At 42.6% G+C, this 21,286-nt stretch overlaps 2 protein-coding genes across 10 annotated transcripts in view; one reads left to right on the top strand and one right to left on the bottom strand.

The window, feature by feature from the left end:
* Positions 1-5,171, bottom strand: part of ARHGAP10 (Rho GTPase activating protein 10) — a 106,429-nt gene extending 101,258 nt beyond the window's left edge. The window contains exon 1 of one of the 4 annotated variants that reach the window (XM_077934089.1): positions 4,126-5,171. In XM_077934089.1, coding sequence (XP_077790215.1) covers positions 4,126-4,279 — 154 coding nt within the window. In that variant the 5' untranslated portion in view covers positions 4,280-5,171. The remainder of the gene's footprint in view (positions 1-4,125) is intronic. The other 3 variants (XM_028745222.2, XM_028745220.2, XM_028745223.2) reach the window with 3 other exon arrangements.
* PRMT9 (protein arginine methyltransferase 9) overlaps positions 4,106-21,286 on the top strand; it is a 22,389-nt gene continuing 5,208 nt past the window's right edge. Inside the window, exons 1-13 of one of the 6 annotated variants that reach the window (XM_077934088.1) lie at positions 4,106-4,243; positions 6,768-6,884; positions 8,093-8,279; positions 8,461-8,609; positions 9,927-10,163; positions 10,507-10,674; positions 11,989-12,091; positions 14,161-14,267; positions 15,245-15,437; positions 17,469-17,652; positions 19,026-19,710; positions 20,309-20,462; positions 21,086-21,208. In XM_077934088.1, coding sequence (XP_077790214.1) covers positions 8,094-8,279; positions 8,461-8,609; positions 9,927-10,163; positions 10,507-10,674; positions 11,989-12,091; positions 14,161-14,267; positions 15,245-15,437; positions 17,469-17,652; positions 19,026-19,710; positions 20,309-20,462; positions 21,086-21,208 — 2,289 coding nt within the window. In that variant the 5' untranslated portion in view covers positions 4,106-4,243; positions 6,768-6,884; position 8,093. Of the gene's footprint in view, positions 4,244-6,177; positions 6,653-6,767; positions 6,885-8,087; positions 8,280-8,460; positions 8,610-9,926; positions 10,164-10,506; positions 10,675-11,988; positions 12,092-14,160; positions 14,268-15,244; positions 15,438-17,468; positions 17,653-19,025; positions 19,711-20,308; positions 20,463-21,085; positions 21,209-21,286 lie in introns of those variants that run through there. The other 5 variants (XM_028745218.2, XM_077934086.1, XM_028745216.2 and 2 more) reach the window with 5 other exon arrangements.

Raw genomic sequence — 21,286 nt, 5'->3', positions numbered from 1 at the left:
GATTAAAACTGCCACTGCTGGAAGAAAAGGAGGAGCTTTTTCTGCCACTCTCTAAGGACTGGAGAAGGGACCCTCATAAGAATACTAGGGGGTGGGCAGGGGGAGTATGACTTTATTTTTTGCAGTCTTCTGATGAGGACTAGACCATGTGAAAAATGAACGTAAGATTTTAGTTGCAGTTTATTCATTTTCACCTTTGTATTCTTGTTATAAATAGCACACCTGGACATTCAATTGCAACGCCCATAACCTAGTTCCATTTAGCTCTTAGCTGTCATATCTCAGTTTCTAACACTGGTGACATAAGCGGGGGTCAGGCCCTCCCCCATCACTGAAATTGTTGCAATGTAGAGAACATAATTATTATCCGAGAGTATCATAAACTTGATATCTCACAGTATACCATTTCTTTGTCTCGTACACACAGTCTAACAATCATACGTCATACACATACTGATACTAACCCAAGACGCCCACACATCCACGGACTAGAAAGAGAAATTGTAAAGGAGGAAAATAGCAAGGAGAAAGGACACTGCACAAAGAACCTACAAATAAAACACAATGTCACCAAGGAACTCTAGATGACAACTAGGAATACAATACCAACAAGCTTAACTTGGGCTGGTGCAAATACAGATGCCAATGCAGCTCTCTTGAGAATATTAATGACTGCTAAAAATGAAAAGCTTGCTCTAATTAGCAGCTATTTAAGAATGCCACGAGCCTGAAGACATAAGAAGAGCCCTGCTAGATCAGGACTATGGCCCATCTAGTCCAGCATTCTGCTCTCACAGTAGCCACCCAGCTGCCTATGGGAAGCCAGTAAGCAGGACTTGAGTGCAACAGGAGTCACCGACTTGTGATACAGTATTCAAAGGTTTGCCACCTCTGACAAAGGAGTTAGAACATAATCATTGTGGCTAGTAGACCTTGTCCTCCATGAATTAATTGTCTTTTAAAACCATCCAATTTGATGGCTATCACTACTTCTTTTAGGAGTGAATTCTATAATTTAACTATGCATTGTGTGAAGAAGTATTTTCTTTTGTCTGCCCTGAATCTTCCAACGTTTGTTTCCATTGGATGCCCCTGAGTTCCAGTATTATTGGCAGGGGGAGGTCATTTCTTTCTCCACACTATGCATAATTTTATACATATCTCTCATGCCCCCTCAAGCAGTTAAAAGCTCCCTAAATGTTGCAACCTATCCTCATAGGAAATTGAATTGGAGCCATATTATTATGCTGTTTTAAATGAGTATTCTATATTTGACATCCTTTACTAATGTTTTATTTTGAAATGTTTAAGGTAATATTTTTGTTAACTTTGCTGTGTTGTGTATTCTATACCTGACCTCCTTTGCAATGTCTTATTTTGAAATATAAGATAATATTTCAGTTTCCTGTTAATTATGTTGCTCTGAATGTATATTTTATACAGGAACAACACCACCCCCTGCTTGCGTGTGACCGTGTATATGTGCGGCGCCGGAAATAAATAAATAAGTAAATAAATAGAATCACCCCAGGAAATGGCAGGAGAGAGCCGGAGAGTCCTCATGGCTTGCGATGAGACCCTTCCTGAAGCCCAAAGAGGACATCAGTGAGGGCAGAGGAAGCCCTGAAGAGACCTGAGGTGCAGCAGGGCTTTGTTTAGGTGGCTCAGCCTTGCCACTAACAGCTGGTGTGCGGGGTAGCGCAACAGCAGCAACCACTTTCCTACGCATTATCTAGCGTTCCCCAGAGCTTCAACTCTAAATATGTTGGTCTGGATTAGGGAAGGAGTGGAAGAGAGCTGGAGAGCAGGGGGAAATAGGCATTTAGAGGCATTTTACAGGGCAGTCCCCACTTTATGCAAATTCACTTATGCACTTTGGGACCCAGAGCATGACCCCCCCCCCCACGGAAGTGAGGGGACGCCTGCATTTGATTTTCTTCTGGCATTTTAATGTAGGTTGTAAACCACTTTTAGACTTTAAAAAAATATATATAAAGCTGCATAGAAATGAAATGAATAGTAATAATAATACACACACTCTTGATTATTTAAGTTGCCTTTTTCTGAAACTTTTCCACCTCTACAATGTATATTTTGAAGTGCAGTGACCAGAACTATGCACAGTATTCCAAGTGTGGTTGCACCATAGATTTATATAACAGCATTGATATTCACAGGCTTTCCCCCCAATCACTTTCCTAATGATTCCTAGCATGAAACTTGTCATTTTCACAATTGCCGCACACTGGTTGACATTTTCATCACTACAACCCCATGGCCCTGTTCCAGTCACCAACTTCACAAGCATTCCAGCTTGCAAGATAGACCAATACTCTCTCTCCCTCTGCATTGTGGTGGGGGTTCTCCTGCCAACACAGAGGCAATTTCAGACAGGTGCAAGGGCACATGGGGGAAGGAGAGAGAGAGAGCAGAGCAGAGCCCTGCTGCAGAACATAAGTGCTTGTGCAGGGCTTTCACTGATAGGGCTGGTTAGGAGAATCCAGTTATCAAGATATGAAAGAGTTACCAAAGGTACTAACAGAAATGGGGTACAAATGTATTCCAAGATACATTTCTACATAATATGTTCCTCTCTCACAAACAGAAAACCTGAAGTGTTACTCAGAATAGTTAATACTGGCATTTCACACTTGCTATAGAAACCTTGTAGTAGTTTGTGTCATAATAAGAGACTAGTTCAAAGAAGCCAAGTCAATTTCCATCAGCTGCCAGGAACATGTAATCAGTATGCTGACATAATGCAAGTTGAATTTACTATGGTATAAAGACATGTCTCAAAACAAACACTAATTTGAACATGAAGCACAAAATTTTGCACACTGAATCAATGGAACTTGTTCCCAAGTAGAATGGAACAACTGAGGCCAACTGAGGCAACTGAGGCCAACACTCCTAAACACATTTACCTGGAAGCAAGCCCCACTGGACACAATGGGACTTACTTCTTAATAAACATTTATAGGATTGCACTATGAAAACCAGAATTCTAGCCTAATGACTTATTGCAACTATATAATTGAATTCCTCCACAACATGACTGAGGTATATCATGTTCACAGTTCTAGAGCATATTAATATCCATATGTGCACATGCAGATAGATTTGTGAACAATGCAAATTAAATTCCAAAAAGTTACATTATGTGTATATGCCCAAAAGTTTATTTAAATCACTAGTGCTTCATGGCTACTTGTGGCACAACAGAAGTGCTAAAAAAATAAAAAGCCACAAAACCCATAATGAAACCACATTTTGCATACATACTAGTCTTAGACTCTGGTTATTAGAGGCCTGAATGACAGCCAGGAACTGTGGTGGTCATAGAAATTTAATATTAGAAAGTCACTGGCTGTCCTTAAGCTCACTTTATTTTTAAAAATCAAATATGTTTTTAATGCTTCTTGTCCTAAAAGGAAGAGAAGCTTGAAATATCATCTGCCAGAAGGCTAATAACTGATGTCACAGAAAAGCTTGATATACAGTCAACAGGAAGTTATTTATTTGTATGGGGATTCCTTCTAGTATTTGTAAACCTTGTGTTTCATAATCCGGCTAGCATATGTGCTGTGTCAGATTTTTCTATTATTATTTATAATCACACAAGTAAATTCAGTTTGCATCCTGAAAGTTATGAGCACCTCTAAGGGGGCGGCGGTATACTTGTATTTTCCCAAGTATAGTGGACCTTTTGGCGGTTTTAGGTGTCAGGTATCAGAAAAGCCTGAAGTGTTTCATCCTCGACCTGAAGAAGGGACAAGCTAGAGAAGTTGGAGACTTTCCCCTTGTCCTCAGACGGGCCCCCTCGGCAGCGTTTGCAGATGCTCCTTTTCGCATTTCGGCAACTCCGCCGCCCCAGAGCCAGGAAACCCGAAACTCTCTGCAAGATGCGCCGCTACCCGCCTTCGCCGCCCGAGGAACCAGATTCGGCGGAGCAGCAGCAGCAGCCTCGGGAGGCGGCAGCAGCACCCGCAGACCTTGTAGGGGCAAGGAGAGGCTCCCGTCTCGGGGCATGCCGGAGAGCGGACTTTGCAACTTCGCCGAGCGGCTTTCATGCCGCCCCAACCAGCCCTCCTGCCCCCGCTCGCCCAACTTCTCCCCACTCACTCTTGGTGGCGGCGATGAGGCTCTTGCCATCCTTGAGCAGCTCCTTGATGAACTTGTTGGTTTTCTCCAGCTCGGCTTCGTGGGCTCGGATCCTCTCGCGGAACCAGGGGCTGTCCAGGTAGCAGTCGCTGAACTCCAAGGGCTGCAGCCCCATGGCGGCGGCGGCGGCACCCGGGCACCACTCCTCCTCCTCCTCCTCGCAAATCCCTCTAGGCTAAGCACCACCAGCAAGCCGAGCCCCGCTCTTCTCTTTCGGCTCTCCGTGCAGCGCCTCCTCAGCAGGGCGAAGCAGCAGCAGCAAGCGGCGGGGCGGCGGCGCGGCAGAGCCTCTCCCGGCGCAGCATGGGACCCGCGCGGCTCCGGCAAAACGCGCCCCTGGGGAAGGAGGAGTCGAGCGCCCGGGACTAGGATGCGGCGCTACCGGGGTTGCCAACGTAGCAGCTCCTGGAAGGGGAAAAGCAGCCTCTCGCCGCGGCCCGGTTGCGGCGGGAAAAAGAAAAACCAGCAGCTCCTTTCGGCATCCCAGCCCGCTTGGGCGAAAGAGGCGGCTCCGCCCCAGCGTGGCCTCGGCGCCGCCTTTTCCACAGCCCTCAGCTCCCACCCAGCGCCGGCCTTCTTCTTCTCCTCCTCCTCCACCACCTTCCTTTCTTCCCGCTCGGGCTCCTTCCAGCGCCGGCCGTTTGCCTGTCGGCTCCTCCCCTCGCAGCTGCCCAGGGTCTTGCTTCTCTCACGCTCCTTTGCAGGCCCCGCTCGAAGCAGGGGCGGCTTCTCTCCTCAGGCCAGAAACTCGCGCCTTGCAACCAACACGTTGTTTACTCTTGCCCTGTCCTATGGATGCATTCAGATCTACGCGTATCCTCTCATTAAAGCCATGCCTTTACTTAGTGGGGCGTTTTAACCTTCGTTTCGATAAAAGATTACCCAGAGCAGGAAACAGCTTATAATTTCTTATTGGTGAGGGTTCCGCCCACCCTTTCCTGTTTTCGCGCCTTTATATTCTGCTCCCAAAGGTTACCTTAAAGGTCCCTTTCCGCTCTTAACAATTTTTGAGAATTTGTTCCAGTTGGGTGTTTGAAATTTGCGGCTTCCAGTGATGGACTTGGGTCCACCATTCTGACACTAGCAGCCAGCTCCAAGGTGTTGGTGAAACTGAAACTAACCACAATAAGATACTGTACTCTGCCATATCAATATTGACTTAAATAATGTGTCTAGTTAAGGGTGTGGTTCTTGGCTGTAATTGCTCGGATTCTTTTTGTTAAATGGATAAAAGGCATGTTGCAAGTTGGGCTTGCCTTAAATGAGCCAAGCTCGCTGATGGATGGGAGATAGTTCCATGGTTTTGGAACTAAAACAAAAAAAGTGTCTTGTTAAAGATTTGTAGTATCAGCTTTCATTGATAAGAGCCCACTTCATCAGAAAAAGCCTAGTCTTGCAGTAAACTGTTGCTGCTAGTTCTCAATGAACAGGCAGCACACATGCAGGACTAGGTGCCCCTCATTTATTCTGAACCCAGGCCACAGATTCATTTAAAGTACCAACACTTCCTAGGAACAAGCTTATCTAAAATCTACCTTCTTGTTTTCCCCAGCTAAAAGTTGCACAACTTTTCGTTCTGTTTGGGAAATGGTTTGAGCTGTTCACTATCTTGCATTTTGTGAAATAGGGCTGAGCTAGTATGTTTCCATTAACTGTCCACTTTTCTCTCCGCTCCTTTTTTTTTTTTTTTTTTTTGGCTCCCTGCCAGAAGAAAAAAAACAGATGTGTGTGATGGAAAAGCCCCATCTGCTGCTTGCAAACATTTTGTAAAGCGCTGCATCCATTCCATCTAAAATCTATCACAAATTGCTTTTCTAATCACACCCACTAACATCCTTTCTCGCTCCCTTTTTTTTAGCATCCAACCTAAAAAGTTCTGCTGGACTTATAAATTCGTTTGCTTCATGAAGTTTTAGGTGGACCTAATAAAACTATAGCCCTATTGTTTCTTTCGTCCCCCCCCCCCCCCCCCGCGTCCTTGCTATTGTTTTGTTTTTGTTGTTTAAGCAACTCATGGAGTTGAAGTACTGTACAGCAGCCTCTTCGCCTCCTTTCTGCTCATGCGCAAACTTTATTGTAAGGCGGCGGTGTATTTTGCGCATGCGTAAAATACTACTCCTCTCGTTTGCACAATCTCGGCGGAGAGGTTTCCAGGTCAGCAGAAAGGCTCTGGAAACTCGTCGCTATCGGTGCTAATCCCGTGTGCGCCGCGGAGCCCTGATCCCGTTTACATTTCTCGCGATACTTCCTTCGCCCTACTCTAAGATGGCGTCCCTAGGCTTCTGCTGGAGCGTGTGAGAGTTTGCCTGGAGTTGTCCGGGCTGGTAGCCCCAGACCGCCCGGATGAATTGCCGAGGTGACTGACTCGCCATTCTTTCTGGATGGCCGTCCCTGTTTGTCCCGGCCTCCCGCGGTTCGCTTTGCACGCCCTGCGAACAAGCTCAACGGCGTCTCTTCCCACGCCGCATCCATCCCGACGTTCTGCCAAGTGCGCATCTCCGCCTGCCCTGGGCCCTCATTATTGTTCTGAGCAATTGGGAAGCTGGGCGACGAATAAAATAGGTCCAAAAACCTTTTAACATCGAAATGTCTTGTGTTTTTAGAGGAAATGCCTGGTTTGCTTGCCTGGATGGCGTGCAGCAGTGGTTAACCATACGGCGTGATCCACTCATGTTTACTCAGAAGTAAATCCCACTCATTCCAATAGGACTTGCTCCCAAGTAAGTGTGCCTGTTAATGTAAAGCAAGATTGCAGTTGCTTTTTGTTGGATAGTTTTTGTTGGCTCCTTCCTGCACTAGTTCCATTACAGCTTTGATTGGCCTCCATTCCCCTTTGTCCTCACTCCACAGCGAATAGAAATATATCCCCCTATATATGTCCCTTTGTCGGGAAGGAATAGATTCACCAACCTCTCACATACTAATGCCATATTTTGTTAAAGACAAGCTGCATGTGTACAATTGTTTATGCCTTCCCATTTCCCTTCACTGTTACCATGATCTGTTTGGTTTACACAAATCAGTTAAAATATTAATGTTACTGCCTTCGTACTCCTTTAGTGTTTTTTTTAGCTGAGTGAAATTCCTCCAGCATATGTTAATGTTCACCTCTGTTCTTAGAATGAATTTATCAATCACATTGGGCATCTGCATTACAAAATGTTTTAAAAACACATGATATATAAAATTCTCATTAGCTAACTCCTATGACCAGTAATAGTCACTAGGGCACAGAATAAATGAGCCTTGCCTGATCATGTCTCATTATAAAGATGTTATCCAGGCCCCTTGATAGTATGTGTATTTTGGAATCACACAACATTCAATTATCTATAGTAAGTTGTTTTAAAGTGCAGCTTCCCATGTTTTGCTTCCAGCAGGATCACAAGGAACAGAACTTTAAAAAAACCAAAAACATTAACCATGTGGTACTGAACACTATTCCTAGCTTTAACTGACAGATGAGGATCTGCAATTTTGTCATGGTCTGGCATAGCATGGGTCCCGTCATTCATATATATATGGTAAAAAAAATATACATTAAGGAGTGGGTCCCATAATTTATCTTTGGGCTAAAGGTGGGTTCCAGGTTAGAAAAGAATGAAGATCAATGTCCTAATCTGCAGTTTGTGTTGCACTCACAACAACAATCACACGGTGTCCTCTACTCCCACACTTGGGAACCAGCATGCATCCAATTTGCAAAACGCTGCAAATAAATCTATAGGTGTTGCATTCATAAGCGCTTTGCTGGAACTCTAACATGGAAAAATAGTAAGTGCATCGGCAAGAAATGTCTCTTGTGTATGTTAAAGCACTTTTACTTTTGTAGCAATTGGGCTATAATGAGTGCAAACATGTTGATACAAACATTTTGTTTGCAACTTTTTGTAACACTGCAATAAATGTTTTTGTTTTGGCAGTTCAGAATGCCAAACTCTAAAAGGAGATCTCGGCATAGGCGCAATGTTGGTCAGGAAGCTGGGAGGCGTGAATTAGTGTCTAGATCCTTGCAAAGTGCTCAACACTGTCTGGAAAATCAGGACTTTGGAACTGCATATGCCCACTATCTCTTGGTATTGAATCTAGCTCCTGAGCTTAAAAATGATGTCAAGGTAAGCAGTTGTTCTTTGTTCAGTCATTCTCTCTGACAAATAGGTTTATTTGTGTACAAGTTTAGAGACAGAAAATAACATGCAAATAGGCCATTGCATGCCATATATCTATCTACCAATAAAAACATTTTATTAGCGTTAATAAATTATTTTTTGCGACTAAACTATCACTTTCCTTTAGGAAACATTTCAGTATACCCTTTGTAAATGGGCAGAAGAGCTGAATTCTCTCACACGATTTCAAGATTTATTTGATTGCTATGAGCATGCCCTGGAATTATTTCCTAATGATGAAGTTATATGTAACAGCATGGGGGAACATCTTTTCAGGTTTGTAGTTGCCCTTGGTTGTGTTGTATTTTGACTAAGAATTCTAGCATAGTGCTTCTTAAATTTCCATTAATCTCACACATTCCATTAAATACTTAATCCTAAATGCACAGGTATCTAGCAGTGTTGTGATTACTTCTTAGTGTTGGGCTCAGAAGGGAAAAGTCTTGCACAACTAAGATGTGTTATAATACCTTTCGTGTCCACAGTGCTGTTTAATGTACAATGTGCTTTATTTTTTGGTCTGAAAGTCCTCCACACAGCATATAGTTAAACTACCGTATTTTTCACCCTATAGGACGCACTTTTTCCCCTCCAAAAATGAAGGGGAAATGTGTGTGCGTCCTATGGGGTGAATGCAGGCTCCTTGGCTTCAGCGATAGCAACACGAAGCCTCGGAAGCCTGCGCTCCGGAGGCTTCGCATTGCTTTCGCTGAAGCCAGGAGAGTCTGCTCTTTGAGGCTGGCGGTGGGGGAAAGCAGCGCTTCCCCCCACCGCCAGCCCCACAAGCTGGGTCGAAAAGCCCGCAGGAGCCGCACACTCTTTAAAGGCTGCACGGCTTCTGCAGGCTTTTCTACGAGGTGGGCAAATTCCCCCACCTCGTAGAAAAGCCTGCAGGAGCCGCACAGCCTTTAAAGAGCACGCCGCTCTTGGGGGCTTTTCCCCGAGGAGGGAGAAGGGACTGACTGGCTGTTTCAGTCCCTTCTCCCTCCTGGTCAAAAAGCCCGCAGGAGTCGCGCACCGGTTCTGTGGCCTTTTGCGGGAGGTGGGGGAATTCCGCCACCTCCTGCAAAAGCAGGGAGAAGGTCTTGGAGTAGCGCACAAGCTGCATGCAGCCTGTCCGCTGCTCCCAGAGCTGCGGGGGGGGGGGGGAGAATAATATTTTTTTCCTTGATTTCCCCCCTGAAAACTAGGTGCGCCCTATGGCTGTGTACTGTGTCCAGAATCAGAGGCGCAATGCCTCTGAATATAAATTGCTGGGAAACATGAGTGGGAGAGTGTTGCACTTTGGTCCTCCTTCCAGGTTTCCCATATGCATCTGATTGGGCACTTTGAGAATGATGCTGGACTACATAGACCTTTGGTCTGATCCATCATGATTCTTGTTATGTTCTTATGATTTGGTCACAGCAAATCTTAGTTTTAGTTGATTAGTAGTTTGACAAGTTGCAGTAGGTGCCTTTTTCATTTACACAATGCAGTCCAGATTGGTGATGTGTTCTCAAAATGTAAGTGTAGATTTTTGTATAATATTTATGGTTGAACGATCTGCTTGCTAGTTTAAGTTTCACTTTGATTGTGTCACTTTCTTCACAGAATGGGCTTTAGGGATGAAGCAGCCGCATATTTCCATAAAGCTGTGAAGCTAAACCCTGACTTTCCAGATGCAAAAGAGAATTTTTATCGTGTTGCTAACTGGGTGGTAGAACGATGGCACTTCATCATGCTTAATGACGCCAATAGGAATTTGCTGTATCAAAAAGCAATTGAAAAGGCTGTCTGTTCAGGGTGCAGAAGTGTTCTTGACATTGGAACAGGAACAGGAATTCTCAGGTTTGTTGTGAATTTAGTTAATGTAAATGTGTTGATTTTTTTTCTGGATATTGTGAAACAGATAATAAATTTGCTTTGCTAGGGGGTTTTCTGTGTGTTGTGTTAACTTATTTTATGTGCTCTTCTAAATTACGTTGAAAGTGCCCTGTAATTACTATGTAACAAAGGGTGGTCTGAAAGGTTAAATAAATTAAAAGTCTCCTCAGTCCCAATTTGATACAGAGGGCCCATTTAAGGTTATTGAAATGTTTTAGTTAATATTTGATTTGAAAAATGTTATATTAATATTTTGTCAAAACAAGAATCTCTGATGATTTCTGTGTAATGTCCTCTAATGTTTCAGCATGTTTGCCAAAAAGGCTGGTGCACCTTCCGTCTATGCGTGTGAGTTATCGAAGACCATGTATGAATTGGCTTGTGAAGTTCTAGCTGCAAACGATTTGGATGGAGAAATCAAACTACTTCACATGAAATCTCTTGATATAGAAATCCCAAAGCACATACCTGAAAGGTTACTCTTATATTTTATTGTGACATCTTACTTATTTTTCTAACAGAATTGACAATTTGCACTGACAAATTGTAATCTTGTCTTATTTCTAACAGAATTGACCTCCCACACTGCAGGTGCTAAACATTTTGTTTTTTTATCTTTGTGGCACATTTCTTTCATCTTTAAGCCATCCAAATAAGCTTCCATTAAACAGTGTGCAGCTGAATGCATTTATAAACTGCATTCATTTATATTCCCTATGTACTGTTATTTATTTCCTGAATAACTCAGAACATCTGTCCAGAATGTTTTTATTTTATTTTAGAAGGGCAAAACCTTCTTCAGAATTAATTTCAGTAAATACCTTATGATCTAGGACAGGGGTCTGCAACCCGCGGCTCCGGAGCCGCATGTGGCTCTTTTACACCTTTGCCGCGGCTCCGGGGTGGATACTAGCGAGGGGAGGAGGTGCATTGTGCGCCCCGACACTCCCCACTGTGGCGGGCGCTGTACTGGCTGTGACATCGCATGGGGGCGGTGCGTGTGTTAGTCACGCACCGTCCCGACGTCACCTTCCCGGTTTTGTGGCTCCCAGTTTTTTTTTCTTCGGAAACGGGTCCAAGTGGCTCTTTTTGTCTTAAAGGTTGCAGACCCCTGATCTAGGAAAAAAACTTTGCCAGCCTGGTATTCTCCACATGCTTTGAATTGCAATTCCCTTTAGCCCAAGCCAGCATGGCTATGCCAGCCACAGCAGATTGGAGCGGTAGTCTAAAGCATCTGCAGGCATCACACTGGCAATGGCTACTCTAGCACAGCTAACAGTGGTGGCAAAGCATAGAATCATATGCTGCATCCCCAGGACCAATCGAAATGTCATCTCCTTGCTCTGGAAGCTGATCCTACTTCCTTTATCAAGATAGTAGCTGAACAGAAATGCCTGCAAGGGGCTTTTCCAGAACTGAGGTGTAATGGGGAAATAGTTGCCTATGGCCTGCAATGCAACATTCCAAATAACTGCAGACACTCTCTTCTCTGCCATTCCACTCACTCACCCCCCCCAAAAAAACTCCTGATCATAAACTTTTCTGGTATATTAGAATAACTAAGAATTGTGAAAGGTAGTTTTAGGGCCAGGAGGTCAGAAAGGATGCTGGCTTATCTTAAGCAGAGGTCAAAAACCCAGAATAAAATTTGATTACTCAACACAAGAACAGACTACTGATTTCACGTTAGTAGATTTTAAGTCCTGCTTCAGGTTTTATAATTTTCTTCCATTGCTGATTATAGTGGCTCTTAACTACTGCTTTCTTTTTATAACTGTATATTTAATAGAGTTTCCCTGGTTGTCACTGAAACGGTAGATTCTGGTTTATTTGGAGAAGGAATTGTGGAAAGCTTGATCCATGCTTGGGAGCATTTGCTTTTACCGCCAAAGGCAAGTATCTATGGGTGTCTTAAGGCCTGATACACTGTAAAAATGATTTTGCACTATGACTGCTACGGATAGCAATGAGATCAAGGCTCTGCAGCCTTGCAATAATGTTTTAACATTTTTCTTTTATTAGTTCCCATAAACAGCGAACTAGAAACGTGAAATGTAAACATTGCTTACACAGGTCTTCCAGATCACATAAGAAAGTTTGCTTGCCAGCACTGCAGCTCCCTAGAGTCTAGTAGCATTGGCAAGGAGACTTCCCATGCGATCCAGAAAGAGCACATGGGAAAGAACATTTAAGTGTCCTCACAGTTAAGTGGACCCTTAAGGCTGGGAAAGTCAATTGCGGTAGACTGTACCATTCTTTTCAGTACGGAGTGAGAGATTAGACAAGTGTGTGAGAGAGTTTGCTGAAGAAGTACTAACCTCAGGCCAACTCTATATATAGAACATGTTTTAAAGTTTTGGGCTGGATTCAGCTAACCCATTCTGCTAGTGGAAGCCACTGCAAAACCTCCCGCTAGCGCTGTGGGGCTTTCCCCTTCTTCTCCTGGCGCTGCCCGCCCCCCACCTCTCCCATATCCACTATGGAGGGTCAGGAGAACCCCCAAAACAATGCACAGGGAGAGGAGATGGGAGATGGTTCCATCAGGCAAGCAGAAATGCTTGCACTAACGAATCAGTCTCCTTAGCACTACATTGAATTCCACACATTGAATGTAATGCGAGGAAAATGCCATGACTTAAGAGTGCGCAGCTGTTGCAAAATAAAAATGAATTGTATTCACAATTTAATTTTTTGAATGTGTCTTGAAGTTCTAGATTCAAAACCAATGAGGGCATGTTTCTTACCCCTCTGCTCATAGTACTGATTACTGTATTTTTTAAAAAATGAAAGATTTCCCCTTCTCATAGTGATTAATTCCTTACCTCAAAAAGCTCATTAAGGGTCTTCCATTGTAGGAATTTATGAGATGATGTTACATATTAGAACAGAAGACAAAATAGTTATGGTTGTGGAAGATTATTCTTCAATAAATCTACCGTATTTTTCGCCCCATAGGACGCACTTTTCCCCCTCCAAAAATGAAGGGGAAATGTGCGTGCGTCCTATGGGGCGAATGCAGGCTTTCGCTGAAGCCTGGAGAGCGAGAGGGGTCAGTGCGCACCGACCCCTCTCGCTCTCCAGGCTTCGCACAGATCTCCGCAAGCCGTGGGAGCCCACGTCGGGCTCCCGCAACTTGCGAAGAGTTGCCTGCATGCTGAAGGCTGGGCGCACTGAGCTCAGCGCGCCCAGGCTTCGCGCAGCTCTCCGCAAGGTGCGGGAGCCCAGCGCTGGGCTCCCACGGCTTGCGGAGAGTTGCCTGTTCTGGGGGCTGGGGTCGGGGGAAGCTCAGGCTTCCCCCGCCCCAGCCCCGCGCCTGGGGGGGAAATAAATGTTTTCCCCTTTATTTCCCCCCCAAAAAACTAGGTGCACCTTATGGGACGGTGCGTCCTATAGGGCGAAAAATACGGTAATAAATGGCTGAAATGGTTTCTCTTTTAAACAACTGATATAGATATCGTTTCTGATATCGCTAGTGCTGAAAGTTATCTAACATGCTTTTCAAATAGCCATATGTGTTATACCATAATATCTTTATTTTTAATTCAAGTCAAAATGTGTTCTAGACTGAGGGTTGGCTTGGCAACAATCTCTCATTTTGCACAGTGAATAGAGCAGATTGAAAAACAATTAAGACAGACCTTTTCCCCACTCAGCTGAAATCCAAATATTTATACTTAACTTGACCCAGCCAAACCCTAACTTAATCTGTGTACAGTGACTGAACAGTTTATATTAATTTTGTGTTTTAATTGTATGTTAATCTATTTTAGCGTAATGTTAATTTTATCAGTTTTAAGTGTTTCTAATGGTTTTTAACTTTTTTTATTGTTAACCACTTAGATATTACACGATTAAGCAGTATATACATTTAAAGATAATGGAATAAGTTTTTGTGAATAGTAGTCTTGTTGTATAGTTTTGTAGCTTTGTAACTTTATCTATCTATCTATTTATCAATCAGCCCAATGATGGCAGAGTTAATGCTGAAAACTATGGTAAAGTTATACCAGCAGGAGCTATTGTGTGGGGCATGGCAGTGGAATGCGGAGAGATACGCAGACATCATAGGTATGTTTGTGCTGCTGATATACGTTGGGAAAGCATGTTTAAACTTGGACAGGGAAGAGGAAATGTCTCCCTTTTAAAGATAAGATTTTTATTTTGCTCATCCTGCTTGTTAGGTTGGATTCCACATAAGTGGAAGTAACAATAAGCCTTTTGCCAAAACAAAGCTCATCCCACGTGGAAGATGTCAACCTATTTTCAATTTGGTCATCAATTTCCACTTACGTTCTGTTTTTATAGAATCCTCTCTTCATGTGCAAGAGCCCAACGTAATTTTTAAAGAAGGGAGTAAAACTTTCAGGGTATAAATACTAGAATGTTGGAAGGCTGTTAGATTAATACAATTTATTCTATGCTGTTAGTTTAATTGACTGTGTTTTTACATTGTATGTTATTAACAAAACAACCCTGCCTTTCTTATGGTTGAAAAGAAAGGGATATACATGTTAAAATAGAACACAATCGCTACATATGTCTTTAAGCTCAGCAAATCTTTTTTGTGAGCCTCTCCTTAATGTGCCAAGAACCAATGCTGAGTTCAACACATTCAAAGTGTTGGTGCTGACCTTTAAAGCCCTAAACGACCTCGGTCCTGTATACCTGAAGGAGCATCTCCACCCACATTGTTCTTCCCAGACACTGAGATCCAGCACCAAGGACCTTCTGGCGGTTTCCTCATTGCGAGAAGTGAGGTTACAGGGAACCAAGCAGAGGGCCCGCCCTGTGGAACGCTCTCCCTTCAGATGTCAAGGAAATAAGCAGCTATCCTATTTTTTAAAAGACATCTGAAGGCAGCCCTGTTTAGGGAAGTTTTTAATATTTAATGCTGTATTGTTTTTAACACTCGATTGGGAGCCACCCAGAGTGGCTGGGGAAATTCAACCAGATGGGCGGGGTATAAATTGTTGTTGTTGTTGTTCATGAATTGCATGATTTTGTCTTGTCAAACCTAATTTCTGTCTGTTCCTTTGTTTTCTCAGGGTGGGTGCAAAAGAAATTGCTGGTGTGTGCTTGCCAGAAACATTGGAGTTCCACAGTCCAGTGTACGCTTCTGTAAACTCGGATGAAAGTCTTGAACCTTACACCACTGAAAAACTCAGCAGAGTTCCTGGTGGCTATACGGCCCTCACAGAACACTTCCAAATTTTGACAGCCAACTTTAACAACCTGCAGGTAACTTTTGGATCACATGGTGAACGAAACATTTATCAATTGCAAAAGGATTAATGCAGAGGTAAAAGAGAGGTTCATCTGGATTTTATTCTGTATGATGAGATGGAGGTGCACAGAGGATAAAAAGATGACTGAGGGTATTCTACAACGCCAGAGTGGGATTATGAAAGGACAGAAGATGAGACCTGAGATGGGGAGCCTGTGGCCCTTAAGATGTAGTTGAACTTCCATCAGCCCCACCTAGCAGAGCCATTGGTCATGGATGTTCAGAGGTGTAGTATATCGACATCTGAAAGGCAATAGGTTTCCCATCAGTGGAATAGGAAGACAGCTTTGCCATACAGTTCTATAAACTCTTTCTTTTAGGAGCAGTCAGCATTGGATATTGCAAGCAGCTATAGTCACTCTAGATAGGCTCTGAGCTAGTACCAGTTAAGCCTGAGAGGGTAATGTGTTTTGTCGGTCATGCAAGCATGCCTCTTTGATTTTTGACCCATGGGAAAATGTTTGCAAGAAGATCTTAAAACACACCCCCTTGTATACAGGCAATTATTGCCATGCTCTGAATCAATAAGTCTGTTTTCACCTTCACTTTATTTGGCATCTGAGATTAATAGGCAGACTACAGCAAAGCACTTAGCTGTACTTTAATAGAAACTATAATGCAGTGATCTGTGGTATGTTCCATCAAGATTTAAATACTTAATATTATATGTTTAATTTTTTAATACTTCTGGGCAAAACTGTTGTATGCTGAACTTGAACTGCCATTGAATCCTAAAATATCAGTGTCTTGCAAAGGAGAAGCAGATAAAGAGTAAAAAGGCCATCTTGGGAAATGTAGAAAAGGGTGGGTACCAGGGAGGGCAGGAGGACTCCATTGTTGAACAATGAAACCTTACTCTGGACTTCAGTGTTCTCTACTTGACATCTTCATATAAATTTGCTATTAATTGGTGGTGGTGAAAACCCCCCACCCTTTGAAAACTAACAATTAAAATAAAAAATCTCAAGAGTGGTTTATGTAAGAAAGGAAAGTTTTGGAGCGTGACATTCTTTTTTATTTTGGTTTTCCTTACTCCTTGCAACCCAATTATGACTAGTATTTGTCTGGGCTCAACAGGCTATGATTCTTCTGGAAAGAAAGGCATCCCTATTTAGTGAGATTTCCATATTGGGTCCTAAAATATGTAATCATAATATATCTACTGCCAAATGTTAGGAAGACTGTACAATAATTATTATTACTTTTATATTTTTCTTTCATTCAAAAAAGACTTATTTTTAGCTACCATTTTCTTAAAACCATTTACATTCTGTATACAGTATTTTTAGATTTAAGATGAATTATAAGGCAGTTCGAATCCCCGCGATGGGGTGAGCTCCCGTTGTTCGGTCCCAGCTCCTGCCAACCTAGCAGTTCGAAAGCACGTCAAAATGCAAGTAGATAAATAGGTACTGCTCCGGCAGGAAGGTAAATGGTATTTCCGTGTGCTGCTCTGGTTCGCCAGAAGCAGCTTAGTCATGCTGGCCACATGGCCCAGAAGCTGTCTGCAGACAAACGCCGGCTCCCTCGGCCAGTAAAGCGAGATGAGCGCCGCAACCCCAGAGTCGTCCGCGACTGGACTTAACTGTCGGGGGTCCCTTTACCTTTATCTATAAGGCAGACAGAAAGACAATTGGAGGTGCTCAGCCAGCAGTGGGGACTTGACTGAAGAGCAAGATGTGACGATGCCCTTCAATTTGGATGGCTTTAAAAAGGGATCAATCAAAATCATGGCCATCAATGGCTCATAATCATTATGGCTATATATTACATCCAATATTGGAGACAGTGTGCTAGGAAACTTCAGTAGGAAAGTGCTGTTATGCCCTTGACCTGCTTCAGAGATCTGGTTGGCCACTGGGGAACAGAATGCTGGATCAGATAAGTTTTTAGTGTTATTCATCAGGGATCTTATGTTCCTATTCAGAAGGGCTCTTCTAATGCTCTCCAACATATTTTGCTTCTTTTTTACCATTCTTGGTTAGGAGCTGAAAAGCTTTGCAACTCGTAAGCCATCCAAGATCAACATGCCTGTTATTAAAGCAGGAATACTAGATGCCATTGTGGTCTGGTTTACGTTACAGCTTGATGATGAGCACACACTCTCTACAAGTCCAAGTGAGGACACCTGTTGGGAACAAGCAGTGTACCCCGTACAAGGCCTCCTTGGTATGTCTTCAGGGTTTTATATTTACAATGACATTAAAATGCATTTTCTTTCTAGGATATCTGTCTGGATTGTTTTGTACGTTTGAGATGAGAGGTGGGATTTCTAATAAGCAAAAAGAGTTTGCAGGTAGCATTCTTAGGAACTATTTATCATACTGAGAAAAGTGAAGGTCCTCAACACTGAAAGCTTACACTTTATGGAAATGTCATTTCAGTATATCTGGGGTGGGGAACTGAATTCTGATGGAATCCTTCCCTTCCCGCACAGGTCAACTTTGATGGGTGGGTGTCAAATGCCTGATGTCAAGGGACATTGTCAAAGGGGCTTGCTGTAACAGCCAATCAACTACACCTTGAAGTTAGTTTGCAGAGGGATTCAAACTGTGCCAGCAAATAGGCATCTTCCCTCTGCTTATGAGACAGTCTCTTGTGCAGCTGCTCTCAATGAGCCCCACATTAAACAAGTGGAAGCACACTTTAAATTGCATTGCATGATTAATAAATCAGTCAAATTTACTTGAATGAAATCCTTAAATAGAAGTGCCAACTGAGACGATACCAGCCATGCATCATCAGGACTCCCAAACAAAAAAAGCTTAGCAGAATAAATTGAAAGCAAGGACTAGTAAAATTTGGCAGCTGGGAGTAGGGATTAGGAGTAAGTGGGGATGTAAATAGGGAGCTGTAAAAGTGGCAAACCTCATTTATCCTAAGCAAGTTCCTATATTTTCACAGTTTAAAACACAGTTTAAAACAAATGCTTACTCAAAGTTAATCCCATTTAGTACAGCAGCATTTCAGTGGGAAACAGATGGTTAATTTCCAATTTAATTTCTAATATCTATATCTTCAACTATTTCAGCCTAAAGTCTCAGAATTTTGACAGATAATATGTTTGTATTTTAAAGTTTATCTCTGCATTCATCAGGGCAAGTGTGTGCTAATCATTACTCTGGACACAGGATAGAGAACAAAATTGTGAAGTTTTACAGGATCAACTTGGCTAAGCAGTTAATCCATGTTCCTGTGGATACCCACTCCCCCCCCCCCACCTTTCTAACATGTTCTCATATTTCCTTTCTATCATGCATCACTGACAGATAGTTCAAGTCATTTTTAAATAGAAACTTTGTTTTTACAGTGTAAGCCACTAACATTGATAAATTTGCGAAAGCTGTAGTCAGTTGTGCTCTGCATTAAGACAACCGCTGGGCCTCTTTTGCCTCCAGACTAATAAAATCTGCTTGGCACGTGTTGCAGCAGCAGAGGCTGATCAAAGGAGCTGTTAGTAGTGCACATTTTAGGAAGACTGGAACAGTAGCAAAGGCACAGTGAATAATGTATTTCATTCTTCATCCTTGTGCGATTTGAAGATTACTCTCTGAGATCTGGGGACTCGGTTACAATGGAAATATCATGCCAGGACTGCTATCTAAGGATCCAGAAGATTTCTCTTGTGACCTCAGAATATGGAATGGATGTGGAAAGAAATTTCAAGGAGAAGAATAGTGAGGCTGAGCTCTGCAGTGCTCTGGCCAGCCTTCAAACAACAAATGCACTGGGACAAGAATGCATGCTGGAATCTACTGAGATTGCTTTACTGAACAATAGGAGATACCACGAATGTTTTAAAGCTGCAATAGGCAAAGTGCTGTCATCCTTAAGCCTCCGTGAGCACTCCATGGATGTGGACAGCCACAGTAATGAACTGAATCTTGAAAAGAACCAAAGCAAGAACTCAGTGACTCCTGATCCTTTGTATGTGTTGGACGTATCAGAGGGCTTTTCAATTTTGCCAGTAATTGCAGGCAAATTTGGGCCAGTTAAGGCCTACAGTTCTGTTGAAAAAGAACAGCACCAAGTAGCTCTCGGCCTGATTTCAGAAGCTAACAAATTTCCTAAGGAAACTTTAGAGTTTTGGCTCAACCACCTACAGGATGAAAACATGGTATTACAGAGACCAAAATCTGACAAGTTATGGAGTATTATAATTTTGGATGTCATAGAGACTTCTGGTCTAATTCAGCAGGACGTGATGGAAAAGGCTGCAATATCCAGGTATTGTATGACATGAAATTTTCCTGGACTATATTTTACTGTTATATTCATGCATAAAACCTGAGCCAACGTAATATAATTTGGAATGATACTTAGCCAAAAGACTCTTGGAAAGCAGTTTGTTCTACATTGAATCCATATGTGGACAGAACTTTTCAAATTAATGAGGCTGTTGTAGCTTTATGGGGCATAGCAATGTAGTTTCATATAAGACTGAGAATAAACCTATTTAAAATTAGGCATATAAAATTAAAAGAAGATGGAGTTGGCTCTTACAGTTTGGTCATGCTTCTTTGCAAAAAACAAAAACAAGCATAAACACACCAAAGTATTTTAAACAGAATGCTTCTGATTGGTGGTCTAAATCTTGATTTGTTGCAAGAAGCCTGAGGACAGTGTGGAGGGAATAGTTGTGAACAGTGCTTTTTTTCTGGGGGGATGCAGGGGCATGCATACCCCTAAACATTTTGTGAATCTAAGTTTGGCCTCATTGAGGGGCAGCATTTCAATATGAGTAGGAAAGTGAGAGTACCCCCAAACATTTTTTTAGAAAAAAAGCACTGGTTGTGAATGTTAACACTTTATATTTTTTGTATAGATGTTTGCTTCACTCCGGAGGGAAGATATTCCCACAGCATGTGAAGATGTATGGAATGCTTGTGGAATCTAGGTCATTGCTACTTGAGACCACAGTTCAAGGGACAGATCCCACCCTCGGTTTCAACATTGCGCCTTTTATCAACCAGTTTAAGGTATGAAATGTGTTATATTCATCTATATCCAGTTTAGCATGCTGTCTCAAAGATTAGGGTGCCAGAAAAAAACTTCAGTGTTTTATTAAGGCCACAATCCAGAGAACATCAGCTTCAACCCTGTATGCCCAGGGGAAGGCCTTTCCCTTTTCTTAAAAAAAAATTAAAATTGGAGCTTTGCAGTGTGACACGGTGAACTGCTGATCAAAGAAAAACATCTGTCTCGCTGGATATGCAGCTGTCAAATATTTATCAAAGCCTAATTAATTTCTTCATGTAATGTTTTGCAAGTAGTTTTCACTATTTTACAGTAACAATAAGGACATCTGATTTAAGACTTGAAAGAACCAGCATTTATTGAAAGCAGGGGAACTGTTAATTCCAATAGTTTGGCGCAGAGCAAAACTGATGACCAGCATCTGCAAGGAATATGTTAAGAAAGTAGGGCTATTTGAGCTATCCTGATGCTGTGGTACAGACATCCTTTTGCCTAAAGTGGGACAAGACCTAGAAATATATGCCCTGGCAACAGAACTGGTCACTTGCCAAAGACACACCACAGCTTTTTGAAAAGGTGTCACAATGATACAATTAATCTCAAAACATGGTATATTCCATTTCAGGTTCCTGTCCGTGTTTTTTTGGATATGTCCACACTTCCACACACACCTTTGAGCAAATCAGTAGAACTTCTGCGAGTGGATCTCATGAATCCGTACTTGAATTGCTCTAGTAGAGAAGTTAAGGTAAATCTAGGAAATGGTAGATATTGCATGCTTTAGTTTATTACGCTGTCATTCTTGAGTATCAATGTTGCATTTATG

Source organism: Podarcis muralis, chromosome 9, assembly GCF_964188315.1.
Source record: "Podarcis muralis chromosome 9, rPodMur119.hap1.1, whole genome shotgun sequence".
NCBI lineage: Eukaryota > Metazoa > Chordata > Lepidosauria > Squamata > Lacertidae > Podarcis > Podarcis muralis.
The sequence above is the reverse complement of the archived record's forward strand: the minus strand, read 5'-3'. Positions and strand labels throughout refer to the sequence as shown.